Source organism: Macrobrachium nipponense, chromosome 2, assembly GCF_015104395.2.
Source record: "Macrobrachium nipponense isolate FS-2020 chromosome 2, ASM1510439v2, whole genome shotgun sequence".
NCBI lineage: Eukaryota > Metazoa > Arthropoda > Malacostraca > Decapoda > Palaemonidae > Macrobrachium > Macrobrachium nipponense.
In genome coordinates, this window is record NC_087201.1 from 118,239,788 (window position 1) to 118,266,891 (window position 27,104).

The window sequence follows — 27,104 nt, forward strand, 5'->3', positions numbered from 1 at the left end:
TTGCTAGCATAATCGACAAATTGCCTGAAGGAGTCTTCTGCTTCCAGTGCCAAGGTTTTCTCTCCCTTGCAACATCAGTCCTTTCAAGGGGGAAGATCCAGGCCTAATCCCAGACATTCCAATCTGCGATCCTCCTCAAGACCAATCAAGAAGCCATCCATTAAGTCAAGCAAATGAGTTTGCTGTCCTTGGCGTCCCTGTTGGAGTGAGACTTCACCTCTTTTGGGAGGAGTGGAGTTGAAGGGGAGTAGGAGCTTTGGTCATCCAAGTATTGAAGAAGGGCTACATTATCCCCTTCACAGAGAAGCCTCCCTTGTCCAAGTCACCAATCACATTGACAGCTTACTTGGTAAGTTCCCGCCCTCTATCATGACCATTGGCTCCTTTGAGCCCAATAAAAGATAAAGTGTTTGGAGGACCTTCAGAGAACCCTTCTGTTAGCCCAAGAACTGGGCTTGATGATAAATGCAGAGAAGTCTCCGTTAACTCCTCAACAAATTCTATATTTGAGGATGATAGTAGTCTCAGAGTTTTTGGGTTTCTTTATCTCCAAAAAGAGTGGAGTCTTGTCTTGTTTGAAAATGGTCAACAAGTTTCTCCTCAATTAGAATTCTGCTAACAATTGGATAAGTCTCCTAGGGACATTATCATCAATAGAGCAGTTTGTTCACCTGAGCAGACTATATGAGACCGCTGCTGTATTTTAAGAATCAACTGGGACAGGAAGGTGTACCCAGATTCGGTTGTGTTCCTGTGACTCCCAAAATAAAGATAGTTAGGTGTTGGTTGAGTCTAGAACAGGATTTCAGAAGGGAAATTCCTCCTTCCTGTGAACGTTGACCTAGACTTCTACTGAGACATGTCGAATCTGGGTTGGGGAACGATTTTAGGAGACAAGGAAGCCTTGGGGAAGTGGTCTCAATAACAAGAGAATTGGCAAATAAATGTCAAAGAACTAACAGCAGTCCATCTAGGTCTTCAGTGCTTCAGGGTGGAAGTATACAACAAGGTGGTGACCACATTCGGACAACATGACTACCCTTTCTTCCATAAAGACCCAAGGAGAACACACTTTCTCCCTTTATGAGGTAGCAAGAGATCTTCATGGGCAGTTGGGAGTCAGACCACCCTTCTCACACACTTCATTCAAAGGAAACTCAACGTCTGGTGTATGAGCTGAGCCACCAGAAACAAGTCTTGCTTGCAGAATGAACGCTAGACTCTCAAGTTTGCTTGGATCTCTGGAAACTATGGGGAACACCAATCTTGGATCTGTTAGCATTGGCAACAGATGTCATGCTTCAGGACTGGTCAGACAAACACTTCTATGCCTTTCCATCTCTGAGTATGGTCAGGCAAGTATTAAACAAGTTCCAAAGTCACCAGAATGTGTTCATGATTCTAGCAGCCCCTTTTTGGCCAACAAAAGTGTGGTTTCCAGACCTGATCGAACTCCTCTCGGAAGGCTTCTGTCTCAAAAGGCCTGCCTTCTCAAACAACCCCATTTCCGTTGGTTCCATCTGGGGTTGTCCTCTATGGCCCTGTCAGGATACTCACTATCAGGAAACTTGTGTAAGAAAAGGTCTTCAAGTCAGCTTCGCAAGCTGTTGCCAGTTGCAGATGGCAGTCCTCGGACAAAGTATATCAGGTGAAGTGGACTTTCTTTTGAGAATGGTGCAGATGGCACAGTGTCATCTTCTCAAACATCTGTAGCTGAAATAGCAGATTTTCTGCTATACATATTTGAAAACTTAGAGGAGCCTGTGAGGGGCCTGTCTAGCGATCAAGGGCTATAGGGCCATGTTAAGTTCTGTTTTCTGCCATGGGGAGTGGGTGTATCTTCCAATCAGGACTTGTCAGATCTAATTAGATCGTTTGATACCATGAGACAGAAAGAGGTAGCAGCAGTGCCGTGGAACCTTGATGTGTCCTCAAATAGTTATCTAGTCCTTGGTTTAAACCCTTGCATTCAATCTCTCTGAGAGATTTAACTATAATTACCCATTTTTCTGGTGAATTTGGCTACAGCAAAAAGGGGTAAGTGAGATTCATGCTACATAAAGATAAGAAACTATTAGGCTTCTCTCAAGGAAATGCTGTCTGCACGTTTTCCCTAGGATTTCAAGCCAAGAATGAGTCCGTTTCCAAGCTTTGCCATCATTCTTTTATAATAAAGAGGTTGTCAGATATTTTAGTCCAAGTGAACAAGAGTGTTATTTCCTGTGAGAACTCTCAAGTACTATCTTCACAGAACAGGGAATATGTGAAACTTCAGCTTCCTTGTGTTTGGTTAAGAATTCTTATACCCACTGTTGAAGAATGCCTTGGCATACTTCCTCAGAGACCTCATTTTGGAAGGTCATACCTCTCTTGGAGGGTTGCCGGACAATATGTCGACGGACAAAATGTCAATGGACAAAATGTTGACAGTTATAAAGCAACGGACAAAATGCAGACATCCGTAGAACAGGACAAAATGCCAACGACAGTAAATAAATAACGTTAAACAATGTAATTAACATTTTACATCCTCCCTCTCATTTTCTGTTCTTTCCCCTCTCTCTGTTTCTTCTGTCTGCTATGTTTATCTTTGTACAATAAAGCTAGTTAAATTGGTGGTTGTCTCATTAAAGTTGTTAACAAAGATAGATCGTTTAATGCTTTAGCATATTTCTTCCTATACGTATGCTGAATTGGCAGTTGTCTCATTAAATAATGGTTAACCAATATTGTTTAACGTTTTGGCATATATTTCCAACACCATTAGTTCGTCAGCATATTCAGTGTGGCATTGCGATGGGACGTTTGATTCACCTTCTGTGGGGAAGCAATTGTATACCACTTATGCCCTTGTTATAGATAACAAAACCCTACCAATGGTGTAATGCCTTACTAGCAAGAAGGGTGAGCAAACTTATGAGTTTATTTTTTATTTTTTAAATGACCGCAACTTGAACCCAACCACAATCAGTGTTGATTTCGAGAGAGCCACTATTCATGATATAAAGAAGACATTCCCAACTATACTACGTATTATTTTTAATCATATTTTGAAGCGACATGGTTAGGTGTAGTCTAACATGGGCGACAAATGCTTAGTAATTGTTCATATGCAGAACAAACCTTTGGTCTTAACAATAGGATATTTTTCAAGCGCTAGCTGGTAACTGGTTAAAAACAATCCTGCGCCTACGAGGTGATATCTGGTCAGAGACTGCGCACCCACTCTATGACATGTGTCAAGTCTTTCTTTAACCACCTTGAAGAGTAGACACTACACTGTTGCTCTCCTTCCAAGCCAGTTTTGTGCCCATGTTTCTTTCTTTTAAGTGTGTTTGTGTGTGATTGTTTCTACTTATTATGGATTCCACCGAGCCTTCACAGCCTCATCAATGCATGTGCCCGGGCATTCGGGGATTTCCATGCTCAAGGTTTCTGGCTGCTGTTATCATAGATCTTCATACGATATAAAGTAGGTGCTGTGCTAATTATTGTACGACTACTAATCCTTACCCGGAATGTCATCCTGGTCTAAGTCGCAGTGGAGAGTGTTTTACAAGAAGAGGGACATCGCAGAGTTTTGACTTTTCCTTCTTTTGAGGGTTTTTCTTCTCCTCGGCTGGACAATTCAACTTCTCCCTCTCCCGCGATCGCTCTCCCTGTGACTAGTGTGAGTGTGCCCCTGTCTCCTTCCTTTTCTTCCATCAATTTGTCGATGGAAGTATTGGGAGTACCACAGGATGATGATGTTATGTTTAATGTAGACCCCTCTCCCTCAGGTTCTTATTCTCTACCCAAGAGGGAGGAGGCTACACCATCTTAGATTTTAGTTTCAGGTACGGAGTCATCCAAGATTGCGGCTGTTTGGGCATCACTTGGACTACCGGGTTTGGCCCCGTTGGATTGGCTGTTGTCGCATTTCTTGGAGGCATTTACTCCCAACCGGCCCCTATAGCAGTCCCGCCTCCCCCAGGACTCCTCTACGTTGGCTCTCGTGCTGCCATCTTGCTGAGCCCCTTTTTCATCATTGATGCTCACTGGGTCCCGTCTTATCCTCCAGTTATGACGTCATCTCTTCCCGTTATGACATTATCATCTTCACTCGCTGAGACACCTGAGGTGTTGGTTAAAGCGCTCTTCAAGAGGCTGGACTCTGTTTTGTGAGAGAGGATTTCTGCTGTATCTATGAAGAAGAGGAGTCGTAAACAGAGGGTCTCTTCCCCGAATCCTGCTAGTAAGAGACCTCTTATAGAGAGGAGTTTAACTCCTCCTGCTCCTCCATCACCACCTCGCCATCTTGTCAGACGTAGAAGGATCAAGGACTTTGTGGTTTCGTCATCTGTGAGTGAAAGGAGTGCATCGCCTTCTGCCTGACATGTGAGAGAAGTGCTTCGCCATCTGCCCCACAAGGTCATGTTTCTTTCTTACACGTTCACATTTGTGAGGTTGGCAGTGGAGTTAGTGGAAGGAAGGCATTCTCGTCTTCGATACATGGCCTTATATCTCCCATACGTGTGAGTAATGCATCATCGTCTTCCCTTCATGGACGTGTCTCTCCCTCTCACATACGTGTTCATGACAGTGTGTGTTGAGAGCAATAAGAGTTTCCATATCATCCGTAAGCCGATGTGAATCATCCCTACATGTACGTGCTGATGATATCGGAGGTGACACCTCTTCATCTGTTTCTGTATCGGTTCGTCAGCGTAAGGATGATAATGTGCCAATTAAAAGGTTGAAGGTTGCAGATATGAAGGTGGCTCAAGCTTCGACCAAGTATTCTTCGCTCGACTAGACTGAGGCTGTTGGTTGGGAGCGTGAGGCTTCCCTGGCCTGTGGACATGTTTCTCATTCTCCTGGGAGAGACCATAACCCTAGGAGTCCATCTCCTTTAGGTAACTCTCTTCGACAGCATTCCTTGTCTCAGGACCGTGCTCGGTTGATTTTTCATGGATGTGTACATGACTCGTCACATGTTCACGTATGTGATTCCTCCCGCGAACGTGTACATGTTTTGCCTGACGTACATGTACGTGATCCTTTATGTGATCATGTATGAGCCTGTATGCTGTTCGAGCTGGAACCGTGTACAAATGTTGCGTGATGATGTTCGAGAACCTTCAGTCTCAGCAGTTCAAGTTTTAGAGCTTACACTCCATCAAATAATGACCAGAATGCTAGACTTCCTAGGGAAGCGTCACCAGTATTGTTACAGAAGGAGGAGGATACTGCCAAGTCTTCTTCATGTCATCGGTCACCTGTGTGGGAGCAGGAGGAGAGGGAGACACTGAAGAGTTTTTTTCTTCCTTCGTAGAGGTTGTTGATCTCATTTGTGAGTTCATCAATTGAGTGTGGCACAAGTTCAACGGTTATAGAGGTCTTGCTGGATGCTAGACAGGACTCTAGTTTGAGCATTCCTTGTTGGGTCACGCTCAGTCCATCTTGCAATGTGTGAACACTTTGGTGTCAGACCGGATTGGCTCAGCCTTCTAGTAGATCATTCAAGTTTCTGCCTCCTCCTCTCATGCAGCCTAGGAAGTACTACTCTACTAGTGTAGTTCATTTGATGCCTCGTTACCTTAACCCAGACGTGATCCGTCTTAAGCCTGGTCTAACTCTGGAACAGGTTAGGTCTGAAGGTCCTTCCTTTTCGTCACAAGAGTCCTTAGCTATGGAGACTACTGCAGCTTCCATCTTCCAGACAGTCTACTGGCTGGACTTGCGGTCCACCGTGATAGCTAGGATTGCTTTGGTTAAGACTGAGGAATGTATAGTGACTTTTTCCTCACTCACTTGACTGTTACAGTCCGGTGCTAAGGCTATTTCATACCTGGCACACCTTAGTGCCACCTTGTGGGCCAACCACCTCATGGCCTGGAGAGACGCAGCACTGTCCACGGTGGACTCTTGAGTGGACTCTTGAGTCTTTGTCGGCTCTCAGGAATGGGGATCTCCTTGATTGGCAGTTTCTGTTTCTGAGGACTGAATTAGAAGATACGATCGACTGGCGACAGGCAAATACTAAAGACAGGTTAGTACATCAGGCAATTTCTAAGTCAGGTGCGTTCACGATACCCTCCTCCTCCTCCTCCTCCTCCTCCTCAGCGACAGGTGAGAAGATCTTCGCCTATTAAGTCTACTAAGAGTTCTGCTTCTGTGAGGGTCTCTCAATCTCCCTCACAGACCAATTCAAAAAAACAACAACATCCCTTTCAATCCTGCCCATACAAGCCTGGTAGGGGCTATAGGGGAAGGGGCAGAGGGGGTTGTTGATAGAGAGGGCTCCTCTCCCTCTCTGTTGCCACAGGTAGGGGGATCCCTGGTGGGCCAGTGGGCCAAGTGGCAAAGCTATGGAGCAGAGAAATGGGTAGTAAATGTTCTGTGGGTGGGATATCTACTACCATTTAACTTCTCTCCCCCCTCCCCCCCCTCTTGGACAGACCCCTTCTCATTCGGACATATGCTTAGGATAGGTGGGTGTGTGGCGAGGCTCAGGGTAGGGGCAACCAAGCTGCATTCGTTCAAATTCCCAGGCGGCTTCTCTCGTATGAGAGGATAAAATGGTGGATAGGCCGTCACGATTGACAGCTAACTCCCCGAAGTTCGTAGCTCTTCGGGAGGAAATGTTAAAAATGCTGAACATGTGTGCGATAGAAGTAAAGTGTCCTTCTCCGGGGTTTTACAGTCTGATTTTCCTGGTACCCAAAGCGACAGGCGACTGGAGACCAGTAAAGGACCTTTCCACCTTGAATCATTTTGTGAGGAAGACAAGGTTAGAGATGGGGACGCCTCAGAAAGTGTTGGCAGTGATAAGGGATAACGACTTCTTGCTGTCAATAGACTTAAAGGATGCTTACTTCCAGATCCCTTGCACCCTTCGTTCAGAAAGTTTCTTCACTTCACTCTGGGAGAGCAGAATTATCAGTTCAAGGTCCTGTGGTTTGGGTTGACCATGTCTCCTCAGGTGTTCACAAGGGTCTTTGCCCTCATCTCGACATGGGCTCATGCTCAAGGGATTTGCTTGTTAAGGTACCTTGATAACTGACAATTCAAACCCACACACACACTATAAGTATCATACCTTCCCTCAAAGTCATCCATATTACACGCCTTATCCACCATTTTTACCCTAACACTAACCCCTCTATCATGCAATTCACGTTTCTCCCTTTCATTCCCTTTCCTTACCTTCTTCCGCTTTCTTCCATACTCAACCAACACTAACTGCCGATCTCTCAGACCCACATGTTCACTGACACTCAGCGCATGTTTATTCACTTTCAACCCCTCACTCATCGCATTCTCCCGAACGTACTGCGGTACTTCCCTCCACTTACGGAGCTGGTTATGGTGTTCCCTAACCTCATCCACACCCCCATCTACTCGCAATTTCTTCAACACATAACTCAGTCCACTCAGTCCCACTTCTGAAATCTCAAAAGGCCCCTCAAATTTCTCCCTTACCTTATTCTCATCTCAACCACCTCTTTCAACACCTTATCTCCAATCTTAAAACTTTCAAACCTTTCTCTTGCTTTCTTCCACAAATCCCGATCACTCTGCAGCCTAACAATCCTTTCAAAATTCAATACATACTTACAAGGAGACATACCTATACTCTTCTGCAGTGTGGCATTATATAACCCACACTGCACGTCCTACATACATATCCCAATCATTGTCGCCTTTACTCATCATTTGTAAAATCTTAGTCATCATTCTAACAGTCCTTTCCACCAAACCATTTGCAGTGGGCATGTACGGAGTAGAATATACATGGACAATACCCCATTCCTTCAACATTTCTTCAAATTCCCACCCCACAAACTCAGGCCCATTATCACTCAACATTTTCGCCGGCTTACACACACACACAGGCAACGTCACTTGCCCGACCATCCGCGCAACAGTTTCACTCCTCTCATCTTTGATGGGAACCGCATAGGCAAATTTACTCATGTGATCCACTATCACAATCATTCCCATATGCCCCCTCACAGTCTCTGGCAACAAAACAATCAATCACAAGCATTTCAAACGGCTCTTTTTCATCTGCAATCGCAACACAGGTGTATTCCATAGTGTAGTGTGGCTGAGGGTGAGGTTGGCTGCCATATTGGTTAAGTTTATGTGGGGAGGGGGGATTTTGCCCGCTTGTTTTATGAGCTTGTGATCCTGCCACATTAAGAAATACTCACATGAAGGTCATGGCACGGAATGGAGATGATGATATGCAAGAGCATTATTTTTCTCATAGCCTGCCTAGAGCAGTGATTCACAATTCTAGACTCTAGGTCCATCCTCAAGGGTGTGTTTTTTAAGAAGGGGTAAAATTGGACCTAGAAAAGGGGAAAACCTTCGACAAGTGCGTAGTGATATCAGAGGAAAGTAATTAAAAGTAAAATGTAGAAAGCAATGCAACTGTGGAATAAAGGAGCACTGTAAACTAACTTGCAATGCCCCTGCACTGAGATGCGATGGGAGGATTCACAAAATTTTTACCTTACCTGTTAGTAAAGCATAGGTAAAATAAAATATTTGTTTTTTTATATGGGACAAAAATAATTTTAGAAACTTGTTTTATATATGTGAAAAATATTATTTTAGAATTTGTATCTAGAGTAATTACATATGATAATTTTGTTTTTCTGCAGGTATAAAGACCCTGAATGGGAGTGTTTGGCAGGGTTCCAGTCTACGAGTTGAAGTTGCCAAGGAGAGTTTTTTAGACAGACTGAAAAGAGAACGAGCTGAAAGACAGGGGCACAAGCATATTGCTCAGAATTTCTCTCGCAATGACAGTGTTAAGAAATTTGAAAGGCATCAAGGAAATAAAAAAGAACCTAACAAAAAAGATTATAAAGTATTTCCCAACGAAAAAAGGAAACAAAGAAACCTTGCCATGGATCCAAATAACATACATGAAAGCTTTAAAATGTCCAAAAGTCCTGATGAAAATGACAATGAGCTCTCACCTGCAAAGCGCAAAGCCCCTAGGAAAAATAAAAATTATAAAGAGGAGGAAATGATGGCTAGCTTTAAGACATTTAGTTCTGTTTGGGCTGACTCGGATGAAGATGAGGGTTGCGTGATAAGTAATAAGGAGAGAAGACAGTTAGAAGAGGCATTAAGCAAGAAAAAAGATGATATTGTTGATAATGAGGTAAAGATGTTTTGATTACTATGTGCATGATATTGTCTAACAGGAATGGTATATAATAGTAGTCTTACCATAGGATTGTATTGCAACTCCATACACTTCCCAGTGCTCTTAGTGTTGACTCTATGGGTACATTCCCAAATTAAGAAGTGAATATTGAAATAGCTCACAGTATGTATTATTATTGACTAGTGGCAGGGAAAGGCCAAAGATAATACAGTATCTGGAAAATAAAAGGCATCCTTATAATTATGATAATTATTATAAATTAATTAAATGGAATCATTTTGTCTAACTGCTATTTATAGCCCCTTGTAGTTCTTTGCTGAGGGATTTGTTCTTGAATGCAAACTGCAAACTGAACAAGTTAAAGTATAACAAGTTAAACTTCTAAGTAAGAAGAGACTAAAGGGAATTGATGAAAAGCAAAGGAAAGAAAGCACTGCAGCTATGGCACAAGTTGAAGCCGTAGTGAACCTTTAATACTGAGCATGTTGATATTAGCTTGTTCCTACATGTACGTAATACAAACCCTTGGTCCTTTACGTAAGGAATTACTTTTAGCGTAGGCTGGAAATCGGTCATAAAAGAATAACAGCAAGGTAGTTAGGTAGGAACTGCTTGTCCGATAGTCGGGAGTCTTGCCCGACTGGACATAAACATTCCACTTTGCTTTCGGCTGTTGTGGTGTGCAGACGTGCTCTTGCTCTGTGCCCATCTTTGTCTTTCTGTGTTTTGCTGTTGAATGTTTGTGTGTTTTGTTTGCTTAATAATTATTGAATTATGCAAACCCAGGAATCAAATAAGCCCAATCTCTCTCTCTCTCTCTCTCTCTCTCTCTCTCTCGCTCTATCTCTCTCGTCTCTCTATCTCTCCTCTCTCTCTACTCTCTCTCTCTCTCTCTCTCTCTCTCTCTCTCTCTCTCTCTCTCCCCCCGCATTTTCACAATGCATTTGTCCTGGAGAGGGGGGCAAGAAGTGTGGTGGCTTCAGGTCCAAAATTGAGGTAGACCCTCACGCCCTTTGCGCAAAATGCCAAGGACGTGAGTGTTCAGTAGATGGTAAATCACCCTTGGGAGACTTGTATCTCTTGGTCGACAGAGCAGAGGAGGAGATATTAGGGGAGGAAACGATCTCAGGGGAAGTCTTCCAAGGCTTCGTCAGAGGGTTGCACACCCCCGACGACTCTGTTAGTGACTAATCCTTTGTCTTCCTTCCTCCCACTGCGTAAGCCTGCTGTTTCCCCTTCGGGGAAATGTCTCCTTCTGCTTCTTTGCTTGATTCGTTGAGTGTAGAAGGGTGGGGGAGGCACGCTGACTCTGAGTTGTACTCAGGGGCTTCTGCTTGCTCCGGAGGGGATCCTTCTCCCTCTGGGCGAATAAGACCTCCTCCCACTAACCAGACTTTTACTCCCTCAGGTGTGTCTGTCTCTGCAGTAGGGGATTTGCAGCAGGCTTGCCTGGCACTCTGTGATACATGGGGCAGGTGCGGGGACGATGGCGACTGTTGATACTAGGTTATGTGGTACCACCTCACATAGTGTGTACCCAACATGTTACCATAGTAACACCATCAGTGGTCGTGTTGTCGGTGCCACATACCTTGAGAACATATCCATTTCTGCCTCCTCCTCCTCCAGGTTTCACAGTCCTCTCTCCCCCAGCTACTTATGATCATCAGCCCCAGAGACCATCCCCACTGGATCTTCTGCCTGTTGCTGCCCCAGTCCCTGACCGTGTGAGTGCTGCTGTGGTGTTAGCGCCCCCGGTCCCGGCTGCCTTAGAGCCTGCAGCTTCAACAGCCGCTTCTGTGGCAACCTGGATGGGGGCTCTGACTGCTGCTCTGAGGAAGCTGGTGAAGAAGTCCAAGGAGAAGCAAAAGGTGTCGTCGTCTTCCTTGTCGTCTTTGTCTTCATTTTCATCAGTTGTCGCCTCCTCCACTTCTTCCGAGGCTCCTCCGCTGAGGAAGAAGAAGGCTATTCCCCCCCTCCCCCCAAGAAGTCTCGATCTGGGACTTCTAAGGGTCTGTCTTGCCACTCTGGTGAGACAGGTGGACTTTCCACTGGTCCTCTTGTTCCTTCGGGAACGGGAACCGCCTCATCGCCCCCAGGGGCAAGCAGGGTGGGGACTGAGAAGTTCATGCTTCAGTGTGTACTTCTAGTTTCATGTTGGCCGAGTGCGTTTCGTGCTTGGCTACCAATCCTGTGGTCCGAAGTTTGATTCTCAGCTCGGCCAACGCGAAACCAGAGGAATTTATTTCTGGTGATGGAAATTCGTTTCTCGATACAATGTGGTTCGGATCCCACAATAAGCTGTAGGTCCCGTTGCTAGGTAACCAATTGGTTCCTAGTCATGTAAAAATATTTAATCCTTTGGGCCAGCCCTAGGAGAGCTGTTAATCAGCTCAGTGGGCTGGTAAAACTAAGATATACTTAACTTTTTTTGGTGTGTACTTCTGCACCTAGTCCGAGAGGATCTGCCTTTAGAACCGGGACCATCTCGGGCTCTCGTTTGCGAGATGAGCACGCAGCTAGAGTCGGTGACGCTGAGTCTGCTCACCATCACTATTGGAGCATGGTGCGGAGGGAAGGGGTGAATCGCTCAGATGATGCACACCTGGTTGATGATCGCTCACTTCCCAGGGGTGACATGATGGTCCCGCGGGACCTTGCATGCTGGGAGACCGGTAGGAGGTCCCTCGTTCAGTCTTCTCAAGAGGTTTTGGCCTCTTTAGGGACTGTGATGCGTCGTGAGGATGGTACCCGCTCTTGTCACACAGGTGAACGTTATTCTTCGCCCAATCGTCGTTCATGCAGCCCTTCTCCTGACGTGCAAGAGCATCATTACCGATCTCGGGGGAGTGTTACTTCACAGGGAGAACACTCTTCTAGACCTGCAAGCCATTCATCACCACAGGTTGGTGATTGTTTGCGGCCCATTTCACCTGCTAGTTCAGCTAGCAGACCGAGGGGGAACATCAGATCTTCTTCACCTGTCCCTTCAATTTCCTTGGGATACTCCGGGAGGGGTGAGGCGACCAGGGGGAACCGTAGGGAGTGTTCTCCTCATGGTTCGGCCATGAGAGCATACGTTCCCGGCAGGGTTTTAGGACCCGAGAGGTTGGTACGCTCAAGTCGTTCTTAGGAGATCATTGGGGGTCTGTTGAGGCTCTTCCTTCTGAGGGAAGAGGATCAAGGGAGGGACTCATCCTGGAGGGCCTTGATGGTCCTTCTCCCCAGGATGCAGTCACTCGCGAGATTGAGAGGTCTTTTGCAGAGGTCATCGCGCTGATCCGTCATGACAGTGACCTAGGGGAAGGATCGAGGGTAACTCCCTCTGACTGCCTTTCGCAGTTGGAGTCGTTCTGGGGTCCTAAGGAGCCCAGAGCTTCTGTGGAGTTACCTTGGTCTTCCTTGTCTGAAGGAGTGTTGGACCAGGTGAATAATCTTGTCTCGGGACAAGAGAATTCACTTAGGGCCAACAGATCAGACAAGCTGCTTCCCCCTCCTCTACCTTGACTGAGGCGATCCTACTTGCCCTCGGTAAACCCTTTGCATACCAAACAGGTTGATCCAGAGCTAGTACAGCTAATTCCCGGCTTGCCTCTGCAGCAGCACCTTTCAGTGAACCTGTGGTTTGTGGAGCATGAGGCAACGGCCTTGGAAGCTACCGCTATGGCAGCTTTCCAGGCTGTCTCCTAGCTGAATATGTGGTCCCCCACCGTATCCGAAGTTGCTGTTTCTTCGGGACCGATAGTTACTGGGGAAGACTCGGCTTTTGGGAGACTATGTCAGTCTGGAGGTAGGGCTTTTTCCTACCTGGCCCACCAGATGGCAAACCTGTGGACCAACCTGGTTCTTAGGAGGAGGGACACTGTCCTAACTCGTATAGCCAGGTCTGCAGTCTCAGAGTCGGCATTGGGTCTAAGGAACAGACCGTTGCTGGGTTCCTCCTCTCTCTTCCCTGGAGAGATGGTGGATGCTGCGGTAGACAAGCATAGAGCTGAAGACAGCGACTATCTTGTCCAGCAGGCAGTTGCTAAGACATCCTGGCTGTCTAGTGCAACTGCAGCTAGGCTCTCGAGCCAAGCTAGCTCTTCCTCCTCCCCCAAGAAGACTCCTCCTTTGAAGGGGGCATGAGGAAAGAGCCAGCCTTCTTTCTTTGCTCCGAAAGTGGAACAACACCCCACCTTTCAATAACCCTTCTCTCGCCAGAATGAAGGTAAGCAAAAGAAGAAAAGAGGGAAACGCTAGGGATAGTGTTCCCACTCAGCTGCTGCCATCAGTGGAGAGGTGCCTGGCGAGCCATTGGGAAACATGGCAGCGCTATGGAGGCGAGACCTGGATGGTAGATATCCTTCAGGAGGGATATCTCCTGCCCTTCAAGTTGAGGCCATCCCTCACCGACAAGGATCTGGCACTCAAGGAAGAAGTACTATCAATGCTGAGCAAGGGAGCTGTGGAAGTCGTACGAGATTCGTCACCAGGGTTCTACAGCCGACTTTTCCAGGTGGAAAAGGCTACAGGGGGCTGGAGACCAGTGATAGATCTCTCTCCCTTGAAATGATTCGTTCGCCAGACTCGGTTCACAATGGGGACGGCATGTTCTGTGCTCACCTCTATCAGGGAGAACGACTTCATGCTTTCGATGGACCTGAAGGATGTGTATTATTATTATTATTATTTTTTTTTTTGCTCTATCACAGTCCTCCAATTCGACTGGGTGGTATTTATAGTGTGGGGTTCCGGGTTGCATCCTGCCTCCTTAGGAGTCCATCACTGTTCTTACTATGTGTGCCGTTTCTAGGATCATACTCTTCTGCATGAGTCCTGGAGCTACTTCAGCGTCTAGTTTTTCTAGATTCCTTTTCAGGGATCTTGGGATTGTGCCTAGTGCTCCTATGATTATGGGTACGATTTCCACTGGCATATCCCATATCCTTCTTATTTCTATTTTCAGATCTTGATACTTATCCATTTTTTCCCTCTCTTTCTCTTCAACTCTGGTGTCCCATGGTATTGGGACATCAATGAGTGATACTTTCTTCTTGACTTTGTCAATCAACGTCATGTCTGGTCTATTTGCACGTATCACCCTATCCGTTCTGATACCATAGTCCCAGAGGATCTTTGCCTGATCGTTTTCTATCACTCCCTCAGGTTGGTGCTCGTACCACTTATTACTGCAAGGTAGCTGATGTTTCTTGCACATTATTATTATTATTATTATTATTTTGGTAGAAGACCCTCTTTTAGGCAAATTCTGTTAAAAAGGATGGCAGAATTAAGCGAGTTGATTTTATATATTGTTTTTTCTATTTTCCTTACAATTCGCTTCTCAGGCTCAGCGATGTTTTTGAGTAACTGGCCAATATTCATATTGGGAATTTTCAAAAATTGTAAATGCTGAAGGAATCTTTTATTAGGACAGGATATCAGGTCCAGGTCAAGCAGGGGTCGTTGTCAGTGCCGGTATTATTCCGTAAGCATAGTTCAGTTCGGGCCAGGGTCGTCTTTGGATTAAGGGCTGGTGTTGGTGCTGGTATAGCTGGTATTACGTGACGTTTCGACCTTCTCGTAGGTCATCTTCGGACGAGTCGATTGAAGAGAATGTAGCAAGAAAATTTGCGGAACGGTATTTATAGCGGCACGGACCTAGAGTTGCATTCTCATTGGTCGGGCCGGTCTTGGGCGAAGCCGTGGATCTCTCCTCGAAGATCTCGGGGATTCTCTTGTGCGAGCGCCACAGTGGTGTGCCTGGGGATGAACGTCAGGAATTCCGTCTGTAGCAGGAATCGTATCATCCTGTGGGGGCTCCTGATTATCTGGCATTGTCGGGGGGTCGCTCGCTGCTCTCCGGGCGGTGGTGGGAAGGAGAAACGTTTCTTGAGTTATATTTAAGTTTGGTTTCTCCTTACCTATATGAAGGGCTTCTAGGAGGCGCAGACGTCGGGGATCTGTTGTCTGATCTATTATTATGATATTAGGGATAATATCATTTCTTTTTATCCGTTTGTTATGAGCAGTCCTGGCGTGGTTGAATATGGCTCCTTCTTGGGCGTGGCAGGAGATTCGCTTGGAGAAACGCATGGAGGTCATACCGACGTATTTGCCGAGGCATCCTCGGACGGGGCATGTGTAGTGTAACGGTAGACCACACTCGTCTTCTTCAAGGGATCCTGCAGGGACGCCAAAGGGTTGTTTCTCATCACCAGGCTGCTCGTCTTCTTCGTTTTATAATATATCATTATTTTAATATTTCTGTCTGGGTCGGCGGGGCTGACGTTTTCCTCGATGATCTTTTTGAGGGCTTGTTCGTCCTCCTTGTACCTCCGGTGGAAGTGCCCCTTGTAGAAAAGCTTGATGGGCTCTGCAACGTCGGGGCGGGGTTCCTGGTGGTACCAGGCATCCATACTTTTCCTTATTGACTCATCAACAGCACGATGGTGGTGTCCGTTGTCGACGAGGACCTGGGCGGCACGCTCCAACTCACTGTGTGTGTCATTCCAGGAGGAGCAGTGTGAGAGGGCCCTCCTGACGAAGGCGCTGATGGTGGAGCGCTTATACCTCTCAGGGCACTCACTCTCACCGTTCATGCACATTCCCAGGTTCGTCGGCTTCGTGTACACCCTCGTGCTGAATTCGGAATCTCGCTGTTCGACAAGGACGTCAAGGAAGGGGAGGCGGCGATCTTGGCAATGTTCAATCGTGAACGTGAGGCAGCTGTGGTCGTGGAATGCATGTCGCAGCTGCTCTATCTCATCCTGGGAGTCGGCGCAGACGAAGGTGTCATCGATGTAGCGCACGTACATCCTCGGTTTCCTGGAAATCTGGAAGACCCTCTCTTCGACGGTACCCATATAGAAAGGCGATTCGAAAAGGACCCCAAGGGGAGATCCCATTGCCACGCCGTCGATCTGGGTGAACATATAGTTGCGGTGATCAGCAAAAGGGGCCTTCTTAGTGCAGATTTCCAGCAGGGCTCGAAGGGCATGCTCTGGGATGTTTAAGGATGGAGTGTCGGGGTCCCTGTAAACTCTGTCCAAAATCATTTGTATGGTCTCGTCAACGGGGACGTTGGTAAACAGGGACTCTACATCCATCGAAGCGATGCATCCTCCGGGGGGCGTTGCTTGTAGGGCGTCCAAGAACTCGGCTGACGACTTCAGGCTGTGCCTATCTGGGACGTACGGGGTTAAGATGGTGTTAAGTTTCTTGGCCAACAGGTACGTAGGGGCAGGGATCTGGCTGATTATGGGGCGAAGGGGGTTCCCTTGTTTATGGGTCTTAACATTCCCATAGATGTAGCCTAAGTCATGGTCACCCGTTATGGGTGGCAAATGCAGGGCGTTCGAAGGTCGGCGTTGGACCGTTTCAATAATCCGGTTGGCCTCTCGCTTGATGTCGTCGACGGGGTTCTTGGTGATTCTGCGGAATTTCGTGGAGTCCGCCAGGATTTCTTCAATCTTCCGGCGGTATTCCTCAGTCTGGATAAGGACGAAAGCAGCAGTTTTATCGGCCCTGCGTACTGTGACGTCCTCACGCTTCCTTAACTGCTTTGCTGCTTCCCTCAGGTCACGGCTGATGATACCACTGCGGTAGTCTCCACGGTCGGTGAGGGCCTCGGCAAGCAGAAGGGGCTGAAGGGCGTCAGTCGTCCGCAAGTTCCCAAGGTCCTCTTGCTTCTGGATACCGTCGAGGAGATATTCAATTTCCAAGCGTTTATCCATCGGCCTCGGCTGCGTGATGAAGTGGCAGTTGAGGCCCATCCACAGGATCTTGTCTTCGTCAGGTGTTGGGACGTGACTTGTGAGGTTGATGTACTCGTCACGTCCTTGTGGGAGGCGTATCTTACCTCCGTTGAGGGCGACGAGTTTCTTGGTAATGGTCCTGTTCTTCTTCTCAGCATCTTTTTCCTCCAGGCGGCGAAGGCAGTCGATGATGTATTCGTGTTGTCCACGCCCTTGGGGGTTGTCTATTGCAAATACGTCGGTATGACCTCCATGCGTTTCTCCAAGCGAATCTCCTGCCACGCCCAAGAAGGAGATTCGCATTTATAATTTTTGAAAATTCCCAATATGAATATTGGCCAGTTACTCAAAAACATCGCTGAGCCTGAGAAGCGAATTGTAAGGAAAATAGAAAAAAACAATATATAAAATCAACTCGCTTAATTCTGCCATCCTTTTTAACAGTATTATTATTATTATTATTATTTTTTTTTTTTTTTTTTTTTTTTTTTTTTTTTTTTTTTTTGCTCTATCACAGTCCTCCAATTCGACTGGGTGGTATTTATAGTGTGGGGCTCCGGGTTGCATCCTGCCTCCTTAGGAGTCCATCACTTTTCTTACTATGTGTGCCGTTTCTAGGATCACACTTTTCTGCATGAGTCCTGGAGCTACTTCAGCCTCTAGTTTTTCTAGGTTCCTTTTCAGGGATCTTGGGATCGTGCCTAGTGCTCCTATGATTATGGGTACGATTTCCACTGGCATATCCCATATCCTTCTTATTTCTATTTTCAGATCTTGATACTTATCCATTTTTTCCCTCTCTTTCTCTTCAACTCTGGTGTCCCATGGTATTGCGACATCAATGAGTGATACTTTCTTCTTGACTTTGTCAATCAATGTCAAGTCTGGTCTGTTTGCACGTATCACCCTATCCGTTCTGATACCATAGTCCCAGAGGATCTTTGCCTGATCGTTTTCTATCACTCCTTCAGGTTGGTGTTCGTACCACTTATTACTGCAAGGTAGCTGATGTTTCTTGCACAGGCTCCAGTGGAGGGCTTTTGCCACTGAATCATGCCTCTTTTTGTACTGGTTCTGTGAAAGTGCCGGGCATTCACTTGCTATGTGGTTTATGGTTTCATTTTTCATATTGCACTTCCTACATATGGGAGAGATGTTATTTCCGTCTATCGTTCTTTGAACATATCTGGTTCTTAGGGCCTGATCTTGTGCCGCTGTTATCATTCCTTCAGTTTCCTTCTTTAGCTCTCCCCTCTGTAGCCATTGCCAATTGTCATCGCTGGCTAGTTCTTTAGTCTGTCTCATGTATTGTCCGTGCATTGGTTTGTTGTGCCAGTCCTCTGTTCTGTCTGTCTTTCTCCTATCTCTGTATATTTCTGGGTCTTCGTCTACTTTTATTAGTCCTTCTTCCCATGCACTCTTTAGCCACTCGTCTTCACTGGTTTTCAGATATTGCCCCAGTGCTCAGTTCTCGATGTTGTCGCAGTCCTCTATACTTAGTAGTCCTCTCCCTCCTTCCTTTCGTGTTATGTATAGTCTGTCCGTATTTGCTCTTGGGTGTATTGCTTTGTGTATTGTCATATGTTTCCTGGTTTTCTGATCTATGCTGCGGAGTTCTGCCTTCGTCCATTCGACTATTCCTGCGCTGTATCTGATTACTGGCTTTTATCATATTTCCGGCGTTGAGTTTTGACTTGAGTATCGTCTTGAGTCTCTGCATATATTCTTTCTGATCCTGATCGTCCTTCATCTCTTGGTGTTTTATATTCCCTCCTTCCATTATTCCCAGGTATTTGTATCCTGTCTCATCTATGTGTTTGATGTTGCTCCCATCTGGTAGCTTTATCCCTTCAGTTCTCGTACTTTGCCTTTTTGTATGTTGACTAAGGCGCATTTTTCTATTCCAAACTCCATCCTGATGTCCCCAGATACAATCCTTACAGTCTGGATTAGGGTATCTATTTCCTTGATGGTCTTACCATACAGCTTGATGTCGTCCACGAACATCAGATGGTTGATTCTGTTGCCTCTTTTCTTGAGTTGGTACCCGGCATCCATCTTCTGTAGTACTTTTGTCATGGGAATCATGGCTACTACGAAGAGTAGTGGGGACAGTGAGTCGCCCTGGAAGATCCCTCTCCTGATGTTAACCTCTGCTAGTCTTATTCCAGAGCTTGTAAGTATTGTATTCCAGTTGCGCATTGTATTTTTGAGGAAGCTGATGGTGTTTCCCTCTGCCCCCTATATTTTCAGGCATTCTATTAGCCATGTGTGTGGTATCATGTCGAAGGCTTTCTTATAGTCTATCCATGCCATGCTTAGGTTGGTTTTCCTTCTCCTACTGTTCTTCATTACCATTTTGTCTATCAGGAGCTGGTCTTTTGTGCCCCTACACTTCCTTCTGCAGCCTTTCTGTTGGTGGGGGATGGTGTTTGTCTCCTCTAGGTAGTTGTATAGTCTTTCACTGATGATACCTGTTAGTAACTTCCACATTATTGGTAGGCAGGTGATAGGCCTGTAGTTACTGGCTATATTTCCCTTACTCTTGTCTTTTTGTACTAAGGATGTTCTTCTTGTGGTCATCCATTTGGGTGCATGGTGATTTGAGATACAATGCTGGAGTTGTTCTGCTATTCGTGGGTGTAGGGCCTTGAAGTTTTTGAGCCAGTATCCATGGACTTCATCAGGACCTGGGGCTTTCCAGTTTGGGATTTTCTTTAGTTGGTGTCTGACTGTGTCTGTCGTGATCTCTGTGAATCTTTGTTTTATTCTCCCTGTTTCTTCTTCCTTGACTTCCTGGAGCCATGTTGCATGTTTGTTGTGTGATACCGGATTGCTCCATATGTTTTCCCAGAGTCTCTTACTTGGTTCGGCTTCAGGAATTTTGGTGGTTGTCTTCCCCTCTTAGTTGGCTGTATAGTCTTTTCTGGTTGGTTCCGAATAGTTTGTTCTGTTGGTATCCCTTATTCCTGTTCATGTACCATTGGATCTTATGTGCTTTGACCTTAAGCCTCTGTTTTACATCTTCTATTGTGTTGTTTAGTCCCCTCTCTTGTACTTTGTATTTCTCGTTGAGTTCCTCCCTTGTTTTCTTGCTTCTTAGCCTTTTTTCTGCCATCTCTTTCAGTTTACTCAAGTCAGATCTCATCACCATGATTTGCTTTTCCAGGCGCCTTTTCCAAGGAGGTTGCTGTTTTGGTTTCTGTTGGGTTGGTTGTGCTGGTGGTGTTGGTGTTCGAATCCCCATCAGTTCTGCTACTAATCTTGCTCCTGCATATGTCAAGTTATTTGTTTCTGTGATACTGGTGGTGAGTATTATGCCCATTATTTCATTGACCTCACTCGTTTTCTCCCTTAATTTCTTGGTGTTGTAGGCTTTCATGGAGGGGATCATTGTTCTCTCTGTATCTGGCTCCATCCATTGTCTAATCTTTTCTACCCATTCCGTCCTCTCTGTTACTTCGTCGGTGTTTCTTTGGTGTCGTTGTTTGATACCTCATCCTCCCTGTCGTCTTCTGTGGCATCGTCTCTCAGTTCGTCTTCGTGTAATTCGTTGTCGTGTGACATTTCCCTTTCCAGTTCTTCTCTTTCTGTTGGGGAGAGCCAGTTCTTTTTCTTTATGTTCCTTACTTGGTCTGCCAGCCTCTGCTCTGTTTGGGGGGTGATATTCCTCTCATTCCAGATGTTGACCAATCTTCTTCTATATCCTCTCTCCGTCGGGTTGCTTCTGATGTAGCATCTCCATATTTCCTTATTTTCTTCTCTTGTCCATTTTCTTCCTTTTGCCTCTGTAGCTCCAATCTCAGGCTGTTGATTACTGTCGTTGTGGTGATCAGTTGCTGGATGACGACCTCCAAGTACCTGACCGTCTTCCCCTTTAATTGGGTTGAATACCTGGTTGCCGGACGAAGCTCCTCTGTTGCCAGAGGTTCCATTTATGTCGTCGTTTATTCCTTCATTTCTTTCCATCATTGCTGAGTTTTGCTATTTAACCCATAGCTGGACCCTACCCCATCAGGGATAGGTACTCATTTACAGCTGAGTAGACTGAGGAAATTATGGTAAAGATCCTTTCCCAAGGAATCAACGCCGAGGAGAGCGGTCACCCATCCAACGACTGACCAGCCCCAATGTTGCTTAACTTGACTTAAGTCTATTGACGACCTAACCTACTCCTCCACGGCGCCACATATTATTATTATTATTATATTATTATTATTATTATTATTATTATTATTTAACTGAAAATATCAATAAACAAATTACATACTAGTACCATAAGAGAGAGAGAGAGAGAGAGAGAGATTGCAAGGAGGTTTGCCTTCTGTCACCGAGACTTGAAACTGCTGCTCTTCCACTCATATTGCCACAGCATCTATGTGTGTTCCCTGTGGACGAACCACACCAGGGAGACTATGAGATGTAACACTGTTATTCATAATGACATTTTGAGACATCTCACAAACACTCCTCACTTCCACTCTGCCACACAGATGTTCACAGAAAACCACCTGGACAATTTAAAAATCATTGTAAGGCGAACAATGTCCAGTCTGATCACCCAACTGCGAAACAGCAGCAATACGCTCATGCAAAGTATCGTAAGTAGTGAGGCAAAAAGATCTAAATTGTGGGGTAGATGGGAAAATGAGGTGTTTGCTTCCTAAATGACTTAATCTCTGTTTTTGCAAAATGTCATCTGCAGAATCTGTCACTATGATTGTATTGCTATGATTATTGTCATTACCTATTGGTATTTTCCTTTTTTCATTATTACTGTGATTATAATCAATATAGTTTTTACATTCTAATTTTAACTATTCTCAATCTTAGTATGGGTATGACCATTATTTTGATTACCTTTTATACTACCTTAGCAAATATGGATATTGCCTATTAATCTTTGGTTTTCTTTTTTTATCATGTTATCTTATGTATCTAGACTATGTTATTGTCTATTCTTTGTATATTCCACGAATATGGCCTAGAGTTGAAAATAAAAATTATTATTAAAAATTATTTCTTCTCTCAGAAATGTTAATTTATGTACTGTAATGTACATTTAACGCTTCCAGCGAAACAGAGGGAGAGAGTTACATATCTTGTGTGGCAAGAGAGAGAGAGAGAGAGAGAGAGAGAGAGAGAGAGAGAGAGAGAGAGAGAGAGAGAGAGAGAGAGATCCTTATTTAAAAGAGTGAAATGGATAGATTCTTGTATTTCTTTAGAATAATATCACATAAATTTCATAATTACAGGTATATTATTATTATGTTATTATTTGAAAGTATAAATAAACATTTAACATGTACTATAAAAATTATCTCGTCTCAGTAACAGAGAGAGAGAGAGAGAGAGAGAGAGAGAGAGAGAGAGAAATGAATTACATGATCACTCAGTGGCAACAACACAACAGCTCCTCCCCCTCCTGTCACATTACTTGATATATTTGACAGCTTTAGTACCTGGAGTTAGAAAGAGAAGACTGGGATTTCCTTCTTTCTTACATAATTTTTTAAAAATTATAAACTAAAATCATTAGTAAATCATTTTTGTATCATAAAAATGTATTTAGTCAAGAAACCAACATCAATATACACAAATTAGCGATTATTTTCTTCAGAAAACCCCGCGAATAGGCGAATTTCCCACAAATAATGGGTTGATATGGTCCAGAGAGAAATCTGTGAATCCATGAGTCCGCGAATTCGGGATCCCCACTGTACTTGTATATTTGTCATCTTGCTTCTGACTGTAAGTTCTTGTTTGCTGTTCATAAGAGGCTACGCTTGCCTCCCGCTTATGAATTGCTCTAGAGGTCTGGCCATTGGTCTTGCAGTTCTCATACTCTGATCAATTGGACAGAGGTCAGTTTCCCCCTCTTGCTCTTACGACCAGGACGGGAACCTTGGTTGGGTGAACACCAGTCTGTTCACATGACTATCAGATTCCTCCCACCAATCAGTGAGTCTTCCTTATGTAAATGACTCTGTCAGATTCCTCCCACTAATCAGTGAGTCTTCCTTATGTAAAGGGCGGAGGGTTTGTATTACGTGTAGGAACAAATCACCATTTTTAAAGTAAATTGTATTTTTCCTAACTATACAAACCTGAGGTCCGTTACATATAGTATGCCCACCTCATGCCACTCCTAAATCTGTTCCTAGGCCTAAAGCAAAGTGGAATGATTATATCTAGTCGGGCGGGACTCACGACTATCGGACAAGCAGTTACTGCCTAACTACCTTTTTGTTATTCTTTTACGACCAATTCCAGCCTACGCTCAAAGTAATTTCTTATGTAAAGGACCTCAGGTTTGTATAGTTGAAAAATACAATTTACTTGAAAAATTGTGATTTTGTAAGGCACTTAGTGAGTGATCTCTTGTTATGGGGACATATTTATCTAAGAATTTATTTGTATACTGTATTGAGCTCACTGCACTTTTTTTCCAGCATTTAGTATAAGTAGTACTGTAATTTTCTCTTAATTACAGAGTGAGACACAAGATAGTGATGGTATGGAAGTATTTGAAGATGCACCTAGTGAACAGGAAGGAGAAGCAGAAAAACCTGCAAAATCCAAAGATAAGAGGCAGAATTGGGGTTTACCAAAAGTGGTGAGGTAGATTTGTCTAATTCTTTGTTCTATTTTCCAATCTGAGAAGATAAATCTCGAGTGTAACAGCATTAGCATTCATCATTCCATTATTTATTTCTTACTAGCAGACCAACCCTTCACTGTCCAGGAAAACTGAATGAGTACTGATAAACTCTCCTCCCCAACCCCCTCTACTCTCTCTCTCTCTCACTCACCCTCACTCTCACTCTCCCGGTAAGGTTGTTGCTTCATTTACATTGCCCAGCATTTTTGACATTTTATATTACCAATTCTCACAACTATTCTTATTGGGGCTGAACTTGGACTTGAAGGGCACTGGGAGTGTCTCTGTTCATCCCAGCAATCTCAAAAACTATGGATTAGACACTAATGTCTGTCATTTTTTTTTTTTTTTTTTACATGTCACCACCACCACACCCCTTCCCACCCCCCCTTCTTACTGGGCCTGTTCAGTGAATTAAAGGGCAGCATCACTATTCATCTCAGTGGGCTTGAAAAAGGACAAATTTTCTAAGACAATTTGTATTTTTCATGGCTACAAACCTTCGGTCTTAATAACATGATAATTTCTAGCGCCTAGCTAGATCTGGTTAAAAAGGAAATGAAAGCAAGGATTTTTGTGACATCTGGCAATGCATGCGTAGCTTGGGTGAGGAGTGGTCAAGGACCATGCCGCTATGCCAGTCTTTCATTGACCGCCTGGGTGAGAATCGTGTTAACCTCTCCTGGCCTTTCCCAGTTCATTGCCCGTTTCGCCTGTGTTGTTTAGTGTGTGTATGTGTGTTTGGCTGATATTATGGCTTCTTCTGCTCCTTCTCGGCATCAACGTATGTGCCGCAGAGTTCCACGTTTTACATCACCCCCTTCCCACCCCTTATCATCCCCTTTCCTATCGGGGCTGAACACGGACTTAAATGGCATCAGGAGTGTCTCTAGTCATCTCATTGACCTAGAAAACTATGGATTAGACACTAATATCTGTCTGGTCAGGTTATTTTTATATGCCACCTCATCCCTACCCCTTTCCACCCCCTCCTTATCGGAGCTGAACTTGGACTTGAAGGGCATCGAGGGTGTCACTACTCTTCTCAGCGACCTCAGAAACTATGGATTAGGCACTAATATCTGTCGTTTTCGGTTATTTTTATATGTCACCCCCTTTTCACCCTCCCTCCCTATTGGGGCTGAACTTGGACTTGAAGGACATTGGGAGTGTCACTGTTCATCTCAGCAACCTTGAAAACTGTGGATTAGACACTACTATCTATAGTTTCCGTTATTTTTACATGTCACCCCCTCCTACCCCTTTTCACCCCCCCTCCCTATAGGGGCTGAACTATTCATTTCAGTGACCTTGTAAACTATGGGTTTGACACTAATATCTGTCATTTTTGGTTATTTTTACATAACTCCATCCCACCCCTATTCACCATGCTCCCTATTGGGGCTGAACTTGGACTTGAAGGCATCGGGAGTGTCATTATTAATCTCAGCAACCTCAAAAACTATGGATCAGAAACTAATATCTGTCACACTTATAAAATTTTAGGTTACACCTGTATTCACTTAACAGGATATGAAATTCACAAGGTGTGAAATCGTACCACAACCGTAAACTAGTGTGTGACACTTCAGAAAAAAACTTACATTTAATACATAACTCGTTAGACAGAAATTACACCTGAACCTCTGTAATACAAAAATATATGAATAACACTCACGCTTAAATAATCACTAAACAAATCCCAAGTATGCAACTAATAAAAGAAACCAACACATTCAAACAAAATGAAGGGGGTCCAGAAAGGAGTAGAAAGGCAAAAAGAAAGAATATCCTAACCAATACACACTAATATTCCTAGTAACTTCTCCGTATGTTTTAAAATTAATTCTCCTCTTGCAGTGCAGACCTCAGGTTCTGGTAGATGGACGGTTGCAACCTCCTGGCATGCTTGGAGAAACTTGGGACCAGTACCAATTGCTCTTCGGCCAGTTGGGTGCTACAATGCTACCTGTCCTGTGAAAGATCTGAGTTTGAGCAGAACTTTCATCAAGAGGTTTATTGGCGGAAATAGGTAAATCTGCCAATTGTTCCGGTCTATGGACATCGCATCTGTGGCTTGAGCTAGAGTATCCAGATTGGGAGCCACATAACACGGAAGTTTGTGATTGGACTCCATGGCGAACAGGTCTACCTGAAGGCCCTGGATTTGTTGGCAAATCCAATGGAATGATTTTGTGTCCAAGGACCACTCCGACTCCAGCGGAGTTGTTCTGGATAGTGAGTCTGCAATGACATTCCGTACTTCTGCCAGGTGAGTAGCTGACAGGTGCCAATGATTTTTTGTTGCTAACGAAAATATCGCAATCATTACATGATTTATTTTGCTCGACTTGGAGCCCCCTCTGTTTATGCAATGAACTATCACTGCGCTGTCCAAGACTAGTCTTACATGAATGTTCTTGACTGGAGCTAGTCGTTTCAAGGTCAGAAAAATGGCCATTGCCTCTAGGACGTTGATGTGGAACTGGCGGAATGTTTTCAACCACGTTCCTTGAACCTTCTTGTACTGGGAGTAGCCCCCCCAACCGCTCAGAGAGGCGTCTGTGTGGACTATCATAGACGGCGGGGGAAATTGTAGCAGCACTGATTTGGAGAGACTCCGGACTTCCGTCCATGGACGGAGTCTTTTCTTTGATATCGGCGGAATCGAGGAGATTTTGTCTCTGAACTTGTTGTTGGCTCGTTTCCGCCAGACCCGATTGATATCCTTCAGTCTGGCCTTCAACAGAACATCTGTTATTGAGGCAAACTGAAGAGAACCTAGAATTCTCTCTTGGGTATGACGAGAAGCCCATTTGTTCTTGAGGAATTGTCTCGTAGCTTTCTCTATCTCTCTGCACTTTTTTAGCGGGAGAGATAGTTTGTGTGTGGTTAGGTCCCATGGAATTCCCAACCATTGAAAGCGAGACGCCGGAATGAGACGGGACTTTTCCTTGTTTATCTGGAAACCCAGATATTCTAGGAATTCTATTACTTTGGCTGTTGCCTTGCGACATTCCTCGTAGTTGGTTGCCCAAATAAGCCAGTCGTTTAGGTAAGCTACTAACATTACCCCCTGAGCTCTTAGTTCTTGAACTACTGTCTCTCTTAGTTTGGTGAATATTCTGGGCGCTATGTTGAGCCTGAATGGCATGACTGAATGAGTAAGCTTGTTTTCCTAGTTTGAAGCCTAGGTATGGAGAGAAGTTTCTTGCCATCAGTACACGATAGTAAGCGTCTGTAAGATCGATAGAGGTGGTGACGACCCCACGGGGAAGTAAGGTCCGCACCTGCGAGACGGTCAGCATGCGGAACTTGTCGCATTGAATGTATGAGTTGAGACGGGACAGGTCCAGAATCACTCTTCGTTTGTCCGAGTCCTTCTTCGGTACACTGAACAGACGTCCTTGAAATTTCAGGCGACTGACTTTCTTTATTGCCTTCTTTTGAAGATCTTTGGCATAGTCTAGCAGGTCTGTTGTTGGAATCTGGTGAAAACTGACTGGTGAAGGAGGCCCTTTCTTCCATTTCCACC

At 44.9% G+C, this 27,104-nt stretch overlaps 1 protein-coding gene across 1 annotated transcript in view; it reads left to right on the top strand.

Annotated features, from left to right (window-relative positions):
• LOC135220942 (probable RNA-binding protein CG14230) overlaps positions 1-27,104 on the top strand; it is a 312,424-nt gene that overhangs the window by 125,027 nt on the left and 160,293 nt on the right. The window contains exon 3 of the mRNA XM_064258596.1: positions 8,655-9,163. Within this exon, the coding sequence (XP_064114666.1) occupies positions 8,655-9,163 (509 nt within the window). The remainder of the gene's footprint in view (positions 1-8,654; positions 9,164-27,104) is intronic.